The 9,342-nt window shown below is 38.0% G+C and overlaps 1 protein-coding gene across 5 annotated transcripts in view; it reads left to right on the top strand.

Moving 5' to 3' along the window:
• Positions 1 to 8,921, top strand: part of Mtf2 (metal response element binding transcription factor 2) — a 47,395-nt gene extending 38,474 nt beyond the window's left edge. For 3 of the 5 annotated variants that reach the window (XM_016004336.3, XM_076547086.1, XM_076547087.1), the window contains exons 13-17: positions 1,889 to 1,994; positions 2,144 to 2,196; positions 2,304 to 2,408; positions 5,292 to 5,607; positions 8,115 to 8,331. In XM_016004336.3, coding sequence (XP_015859822.2) covers positions 1,889 to 1,994; positions 2,144 to 2,196; positions 2,304 to 2,408; positions 5,292 to 5,607; positions 8,115 to 8,183 — 649 coding nt within the window. In that variant the 3' untranslated portion in view covers positions 8,184 to 8,331. Of the gene's footprint in view, positions 1 to 1,888; positions 1,995 to 2,143; positions 2,197 to 2,303; positions 2,409 to 5,291; positions 6,858 to 8,114 lie in introns of those variants that run through there. The other 2 variants (XM_042257808.2, XM_006985818.4) reach the window with 2 other exon arrangements.
• The last annotated feature ends 421 nt before the right edge of the window (positions 8,922 to 9,342 follow it).

Consider the following 9,342-nt stretch of genomic DNA (forward strand, 5'->3'; position numbering starts at 1 on the left):
TGAAGTGTGACTGTATCTGCACTTCCTGATTTATGTATAAAAATATGCTTCTCCTGCATGTCAGGGACACTAACATAGGCAGAATAATAATGAAGATAATAAAGAGAAGAGGAATAGAAGGGAATTGAGAATCCTGAATTAGCCAGAAAAGAATGGAGAGGAAGCTGTCGTCAAAGCTGAGAAGTTTTACTGTAAAGTGAAGCAGACAAATGGATTGGCAGCTGAAGATGGGAATGATAGAACATGACGGCTGTTTTAGTAGTTAGGAAATAATTTGAATCCATTTTTGTGTACCAAGAATGACCCAGTGGACAAGAAAAGATGAGTGTAGCACAGAGTGAACCTAGCCTCTTTGAGAAACCAAAGGGAAGGGTTCTATTGCCTCAGTCTGAGAGTAGCTTTTGATAGCAGAGGAAACGTCATTCTGATGAAATGGCATGAAAAAAACCAAAATATGGGTATAGATAGGATTGTAGAAATTAGAGAATAAAGTTATTGGCTGGGAGTCTGTTTTGTCAAGGAAATGTGAGGTGTAAGGTTGCTTGAAAGTGCGATATGCAGAGGGAAGTGTGGAACAGTCCTGCTGGAGAGTGATACAATGTCTTCATAAAGCATTGGCCTTGCCTTATAGCTATTTTAAGGTCTTAATAGAGTACATACTACTGTGTGGTTTCATTAAAAAAGGAAATGCTTATTCCTACCATTTTCCAATTTTATCTAATCCTTTACTATCATTTGCCATTATAGATTAGAAAAAAAGAATCCCACAAATGCCACATTGCTGTGATGATGTTAGTAGGATGCTTCATCTGTGGCAGTTCTCAGGTTACCTCATGCTACTAAGAAGGGCTCAGCTTCCTTCAAAGCATCCTGCCTTCCTTCTGGGCCCTATGTGTACTCTGGTCCTCTTCAGGCTGAGTGCATTATACTTTCAGTTCAGTGGTCCTCTTCACATTGTCTTTAGATTGTCTTGTAAAAGTGTGTCCCCCGTCCCTCCTTGTCCTTAAGACCTTCGACTTCTGGATCTACCTGGCTTGTCTTCTTTCCAGCCTACTATAGTAATGTTGCTTTTGTTTCACTATTGGCTTTTTTGTATTTATTTGTGAGTGTCTGTTGTGAGCCCAGGAAATGTTCTGTATCCCTCTTACGTCCCGTCTGGAGCAGCTGCTGTTGATGGAGTCTGTGTTCTGCTCCTTTTACCTTTTGTTCCCCTCTTCTTCCAGAGACACCCTTGGCTTTTGGACTCCCCCTTGGTGTTGCTTGGCACTTAGCTTTATGCTTTGAGAATGATTTTCTTGTTTGCTGTTTCACCTGTCAGTGGCCCTGTCCCCACTATGGAAGATTTTATTTCTTGTTTATGTTCTGCTACTTTTGGCTCGATCCTGTTTCTGATGGTGTCACTCAAGAGTTTATATGTTTGTATATCATATGAGATATTATGTATGTGGCTATATATTTACAGATGAACTGAACTTTTGATGGATGCTGAATTTTTTTTTTAAATATTTATTTATTTATTATTTATACAGAAGAGGACACCAGATCTCATTACAGATGGTTGTGAGCCACCATGTGGGTGCTGGGAATTGAACTCAGGACCTCTGGAAGAGCAGTCAGTGCTCTTAACCTCTGAGCCATCTCTCCAGCCCCGGATGCTGAAATTTTAATACTGGTATTTTCACAAGACTAATTTTGTAGTCATTTTTAGTAGTAAAATTTTTTAAAATCTAGCCAATTTTGGCTATCTGGTGATTGAAGTGATAGGCATATATTAGAGTTACAGTAAAGAGAACACTTTTATGTAATTAAAGTTATTTCATTAGCTGTGTGAAGCCACTGCCCTTTTCGTTTTAGCAAAGATTACATTCAAACTTCCCTTCTGTTTCAGGGACGTAAGCAATGGGATAGAAAAGAAAGGAAAGAAGAAATCTGTAGGTCGTCCTCCTGGCCCATATACAAGAAAAATGATTCAGAAAACTGCTGAGCCACATTTGGTAAGAGGGTTTGTAAATGTTCTCAGTAAAGGCCTGTGCAATTATGGAGTGTTTTATTCCAGTTATGGGAGAACTGTCCTTTTAGTATGTTTTTTTTCTTTCTTTCTTTAATTTTTTTTTTGTTTTTTGTTTTTTTGGTAATTTTCCAGGATAAGGAATCAGTTTCAGAGAATTCTGCGTTGGATTTACCTTGTTCTATAGGGTAAATAGTTAATTTTTTTCTTTCCTAGGAATTTTCTTTGTGAGGGAATTAGTATTTCTATTGTTATGTAATATAGTTGTTATACCATTTAAATTCTTTTGTCTCAGGAGAACTGAGGGAATCGCACATTCATCCAGTACCTCAGATGTGGACCTCACGGGTGCGTCCAGTGCAAAAGAAACTACCTCATCTAGCATTTCCAGGCATTATGGGTAGGTGTTTTATGGTCCTACTCTGGTTTTTTTCCTTTTTTCTCTTTCTTTCTTTCTTTCTTTCTTTCTTTCTTTCTTTCTTTCTTTCTTTCTTTCTTTCTTTCTTTCTTTCTTTCTTTCTTTCTCTCTCTCTCTCTCTCTCTCTCTCTCTCTCTCTCTCTCTCTTCTCTCTTTCTCTCTTTCTTTCCTTCCTTCCTTCCTTCCTTCCTTCCTTCCTTCCTTCCTTCCTTCCTTCCTTCCTTCCTTCCTTCCTTCATTCTTTCTCTCTCTCTCTCTCTCTTTCTTTCTTTTTTTTTTTTTTTGGTTTTTTTTGAGACAGGGTTTCTCTGTGTAGTTTTGGTGCCTGTCCTGGATCACGTTTTGTAGACCATTCTGGCCTCGAACTCACAGAGATCCACCTGGCTCTGCCTCCTGAGTGCTGGGTTTAAAGGCGTGCGCCACCAACGCCCAGCCCTACTCTGGTTTTTTAAATTTATTTTATTTATTTTTTCGAGGCAGGTATAGAACTTCCTCTGTAGACCAGGCTGGCCTTAAACTCAGAGATTGGAACTGCCTGCCTCTGCCTTGAGTGCTGGGATTAAAATTGTGTACCACCACTGCCTGGCTTAGGTTTTTTTTTTTTTTAATTCTTAATAAAATTATTATTATTATTTTAAGCATAGTGAGGAATTTTTCGGGGGGGAGTTAGGGGGTGACTTACAGGACCATAGTGACTTAAAGTGAAGCATAGCTGACAGCTCATGAAAGCTACGTCGTCCCTGAAAGTCCCTGCGTAACTTGTAGATAGCTCCAAAAAGAGTTCCTTGTAGCTAGAGTTTTCCTGCCTGGCCCACAGTCAGGACAAATCTCTGTCACCCGCCAGTCCCACAGCCGCTCAGACCCAACCAAGTAAACACAGAGACTTATATTGCTTACAAACTGTATGGCTGTGGCAGGCTTCTTGCTAACTGTGCTTACAGCTTAAATTAATCCATTTCTATAAATCTATACCTTGCCACGTGGCTCGTAGCTTACCCGTGTCTTCACATGCTGCTTGTCATGGCGGCAGCTTGCAGTGTCTCTGACTCAACCTTCCACTTCCCAGAATTCTTCTCCTCCTTGTCCCGCCTATACTTCCTCCTGCCTGACTACTGGCCAATCAGTGCTTTATTTACTAACCAATCAGAGCAACACATTTGCCATACAGAACATCCCACAGCAGTCCCTCCCCGGTGAGTTTTCACTGTTCTTATAACTGTAGGGAGGAGGCTTATGAGTCTTGTAACTTTCCTTTTTTTTTTTTTGAGAGAAGGGTTCCTCTGTAACAGTTCCTCTGGAACTTGCTTAGTAGACCAGACTGGCTTTGAACTCACAGATATCTGTCTCACTCTGCCTCCTGAGTGAGTCTTGTAAACTTTATGTTTTCTCAGTCTTGTAAGTTACCTAAGAGTTTCCCTGTTTACTTTTTTAAAAAACAGTTTACTCGTTCTTTCAAAATAAAAACTACAGATGTGCCAGGCAGTGGTGGCACATGCCTTTTATCCCAGCACTCAGGAGGCAGAGGCAGGTGGATCTCTGTGAGTTTGAGGCCAGCCTGGGCTACAGAGTGAGTTCCAGGACAGACAAGGCTACACAAAGAAACCCTGTCTTGGTCCCTGCCCCCAAATACAAATACACACACATACACACACACACCCCTCTTATTTTACTTTTCAACAAGTCCTACATTTTATCTATTTATTTATTCCCATTGCATTTAATTAGGATTGCCTGCATGAGTGGGTAGGTAATGCATTGCCTTGAGCAAGGGCGTAAGTTTTTTTTTTTTTTTTTTTTGAGAATGGATTTCTGTTTGAAGCCCTGATTTCCTTTCAGATTCTTTCTTTGTATAATGATGATTGAATAACTTAGCAGTTGATATTGATTTAAGTGAACCTTGAGGTTTTTGAGGAGTAGTGTTGTTAATCATTTGAATATCTTTGCTTTTAGAATACAAACACTACATTTTTTATTGAATTTTTCCCTCCTTTGGCCTGGAGAGATGGCTCAGTGGTTTAAAAGTGCTTAGAGCGGACCCCATTGGTTCCCAGCACCCACGTCTGCCAGCTTACCTTACACCTCATCTGGCCTTTCTGGGCATCTCTGTATATGTGGCATTCATGACAGACAGACAGACACAGACAGACAGACAGACACAGACACACACACATTAAAATTATTCTTAAAACATTTTTTTTCTTGCATGAGGTCCTAGATTCAGTCCCTAGTAATGGACAGACACACACATGAACATACATACACACAAACCCTCCCTCTCTCTCCCTCCATTTATTTTGGATGTGGATATGCACAAGCATGTGTGGGTAGAGGTCATAAAATAGTTGGTGCTGTCCTTTCATCTTGTTGGTTCTGGGGGTCAAATTCAGGTTGTCAGTTTGGTAGCCGGTGCCTTTATTTACTCAGCCATCTTGAGGACCCCTACATTAAATGTTTTGCTTTTCATCCCAGAACTTGAAACTCGTGGCAATCCTCTTGCCTCAATCTACTGTATACCAAGATTATAGGTGTGTACCAAATTTGTTAGAGAATATGTGGACTGGCCATTATGCAAAAGCTGCACACTTTTCTGTTAAAGCTAACCCCAACCCCCTACCCCTCCCTTTTTTGGAGACATGCCTCCATGTAGCTCTGACTGTCCTGGAACTCACTGTGTAGAGCAGGCTGGCTCACAGAGATCTGCCTGCCTCTGCCTCCAGAGTTCTGGGTCTAAAAGTGTGTGCCTTGCTTTAGGAATGTTTTTTGTATTTTAAATATCTGAATCAATCACAGCCTTTTGCCAATGCAAAGATTTTAAATTCCAGCTAGAAAAACAACTTAGGAGATGTGTTCTTTTCCCCACCCTAGATTATCTGACTCTAGAAAAAGAACTCGCACAGGAAGAGCTTGGCCTGCTGCAATACCACATCTGCGGAGAAGAAGAGGTCGCCTTCCAAGAAGAGCACTCCAGATTCAGAACTCAGAAGTTGTAAAAGATGATGAAGGCAAAGAAGAATACCAGTTTGAAGAACTTAACACAGAAGTCCTGAATAACTTAGCCGATCAGGAGCTGCAGCTCAACCACCTGAAAAACTCCATCACTAGTTATTTTGGTGCTGCGGGCAGAATAGCATGTGGTGAAAAATACCGAGTTTTGGCTCGCCGGGTGACGCTTGATGGGAAGGTGCAGTACCTTGTGGAGTGGGAAGGAGCGACTGCGTCCTGACTGTAGGACTGAACATTATGTTCACTGCACTCATTTTCTGTTGGTACAGTTTAAAGCCCTAAAAGAGTGTGGGTTTTATTATCTTTCTTAAAAAAACAAACAAACAGAAAACACAAAAAAAATCACCAAGGAGATGATACTAGCCTTAACATGTACGTGTCAATGTTGCGGATGTTGTCATAAAAAGATATCTTTTAAAAATCAGAGGAGAGACTTAATTTTTTTAAATCTTAAGATTTGTAGAATGTTTCTAGGATAGGATATTAAACCTGATTCAAACCCATGCATGGTGTTAGATACTTTTTCTAATTATTCCATTGAGTCCATTTTTGTGATTAGTGATTACCAGAGCAAACAGATCATGTAGATAGCACAAGTATTTGGAGAAACATTGTGTGTTTTGTTACCAAAATGTTGGAAAAATTTATTTCATACCCTTTAGATTTCATAAAGTGCAGTGTATATAATGTCTACTGAAAGACTGTAAAATATGAAATTTCTTTCAAGCAAAATGTAAAAAATATATTGAGCCTGTAAATTGCTCTGTGACTAGACTTCATTGTCGTTTAATATATTCTTTGCATGTACATGTATACACACATGTGTATATATGTGTGTGTGATTATGTGACCTATGCAATACAAATTATGGGAATGGGCAGCTTTGGAGTATATATCCCATAATTATTTCTTCAGGAATAGTTGCAGTATTTACACAGCAGCATTTCTTCTCAGGCTTTTATTGGGTGCTGTTGCTTGCTATGTATGAAGAGAAATGTGTCAAACAAGTTTAGTGTGTACTGAAGAAGGGTGTGAACAACAGTGTTCATGGGCTTTTAGAATGCTTTTCAGTCCTTGTAACTCAGCTGTTAAATACCTAAAACAAATTCAAGTGATATCTACATTATCCTATTAGAAGTGACATTTTCAATTTATCGTGGCACATTATGATTGTAAATGTCTCAGTTTTAACAGTAAGTCTGTAGGAGCCCGGTGAAGACTCCTGAAATGTCTGTAGTAATTGTTAGTCATGTTTGAATAAGCGTAGTATGAACAAAGTATTTTATTGCACAGGGTTAACAAACAGTATGTTGCTAGCTGAGGCTAACTGCTGTTTTATTACAACATTACCTCTTGTTTTTATAAAATGTACCAAGATTTAAATTGATATTTTTATTTTACATGTTAAAAAAAGTTTCTTTTATCACATGTTAGAGTTGTCTTCTGTTTCTTTTTGTTTTGTTTTGTTTGTTTTCTTTCTTTCTTAGCCAAAGAGTAAACTGAAAAATATTGTTTAGGTAGCTCTTCATTTTACTTTTTTAAACCATTGGTGGATTTTAGACAAAACATTGGGGAAGTTTCTGCCAAAATGAAAAATCTGTGAAGTGTATTGATGACAGAATGGTAACACTGTGGGTTAGTGCTTATTTATTCCATTAATTGATTATTTGACTGTTTTTAAAGAAACATGCTTTACTTCTTTAAGCATCTTCAAAAGATGACTTTTCTTGTCACATTATAGCCAAAAGAAGCAGAGAACTTCATTGTCCTGCATTTGGTTCCTGGTTGACCCAGGTATAAATGAGCTTTACAAAGTGCAAATTACAAACTGTCACTTCTGTTCACCTCCACCAAAACTTGATTTCCCCTAGCTATTAATTTAAAGTTGCCTTTCCTGCAGCTGCAATATTTTGAATAACACACAGAGATTGTGTTGATTTTTGAATGTTTGTTTATATCTAGGGGTAATGCAAAATGTAATTCCCGTGTATCCTTATTCACTCTAGCTGTATCATATTTCATTTCCCCAAAATCCTTTTAATTCTAACTGAACACCAGCAGTATTTTTAGTAGTTCTTTGAGATACTCAGAAGACAATTTATCATGCTGAACTGTCTTTAGACGTAATTATTGTGAATGTCTGTTTTCTTTTATCATGGTGGTTCACATGGCTCTGATGTTCAGTTTGTATTTTTGAAATTGCTTTACTTAGAATTAAAACAGACCAACATTAAATGTGTGTATTTTTTAAAGAGCTAATGAGTTTTTCTTCTGTATTTGCTTAAAAATACACACTGGTTCAGTAGTAAACTGCTTTTATTTATTTAGGGAGAGAAGGATTTTCTAATTCTACTTTACTTACTTGAGCTAATCTTTAAAGACCTTTGCTTTCATTTCCTTTGCCCCTATTATAACATTAATAAATACTGTGTTTTCATCTTAAATGATCTTTTTAAAAAAGGCTGTTTAGGCAGCTTGCATTGAGCTTTGTATTTGAAAGACAGTATGTCTCTGTCCTTCCCTGTTCCAAATTTAAGAGAATTTCAGACCTCAAAGCTGTTTCTTCCACATAGGTGTTGTGGCACATGTAAAAATATTTACCATTTTTGCTAAAATGTTTTGTCCCTAAACTACAGATTGAAATGTTGTAAAAATAATATACCTTCCTTTCTTTTTCTTTTTAAGCATTTAAGTGAAAAACAAAAGAACAAGCAAGCTGTAGATCTTGGCAGCTGGTGGAATAGGCAGACATGAAGATCCGACAAGCCATCCTTTTGAGTTAGGCTCCAGCATGTTCAGCAAGCAGCTACAAAGCAGAAGTGGAGATTTTAGAAAAAGCGTCATGAAAGTATGCCCAGATTTTTGAAGAAAGTAGAAGAAAAAGAAAAGACTGATTCAGAAGAGCAGGCAGACTTAAGAGAGACTTGGTAGCAGCTCCGGAAGAGACTGTAGTAGGCCTTATTTTTAATCTCTCTCCTTTTTAATTTAAGACATTTTGTAAGATTCTGGTACTATATGATAAACAAATTCTTATCATAACTATAAATTCTCAATGCTTGTCTCAAACTTTTGAGCTCAGGCAGTCTTCTGTTCTCTGAAGGTGCTGAGGTTACGAGTTTGTATAGCACCAAGCCAGTGTGTAAGTTCTCATATAATGAAAGTCAGAACTTGCCAGGAAGATGGTATAGTGGAAGTTTAGTGTGTGTGTGTGTGTGTGTGTGTGTGTGTGTGTGTGTGTGTGTGTGTGTGTGTGTGGTGTGAGTGTGTGTGAGTGTGTGTGTGAATGTGTGAGTGAGCGAGTTGAGGTTGTCCCATCTTCATTTTTTGTTGACAGGTTAATGTCCAAGTATTTGTATTTAGTTTGTTTTCATGGATATATTTAGATTCCTGTCTATCAGTGTTGGGGATAAAATTATGTTTTGGGTTACTTTATTGTGTTCCTGTTAGGTACTATTAAATTTTGGTTGGAATATGTTCTGGCTTAAAACAGTTACTAGAGTTTGAAAGAGGTTGTTTTATGGCTAAGGAAGATACCCATGCAATAGTGGCAGTTAGCCACTCCCCCAGGCCCTCTCTATGGAGAAATTTTCTTTCTTAATTATATTTGAATACAAAACTCCAAAAGTCCCATTCAGTTTCTCTTAAGGCATTTGATGTGTTATAGTCTTTGCTCAGGAAAATAAAAACTTGACAGTTAAATGTAAAGAAGAACTTGATCTAATCATGGGTGTTTTTCTAATTGGTGTTAATTAGGGAGTTGAGATGTGTGATACATTCTGATATGGGAGAAACTTTGTAAGCAAACCGTTTGAATGTCTTAAGGTAAATAGATGGGATTACATAAAAGTGTTTGTCAGTTATATACCAGTGTCTCAGATTAATAGCTACATGAAATGTTAATTTTCTTTATATT

This window comes from Peromyscus maniculatus, chromosome 10 (genome assembly GCF_049852395.1).
Source record: "Peromyscus maniculatus bairdii isolate BWxNUB_F1_BW_parent chromosome 10, HU_Pman_BW_mat_3.1, whole genome shotgun sequence".
Classification (NCBI taxonomy): Eukaryota; Metazoa; Chordata; class Mammalia; order Rodentia; family Cricetidae; genus Peromyscus; species Peromyscus maniculatus.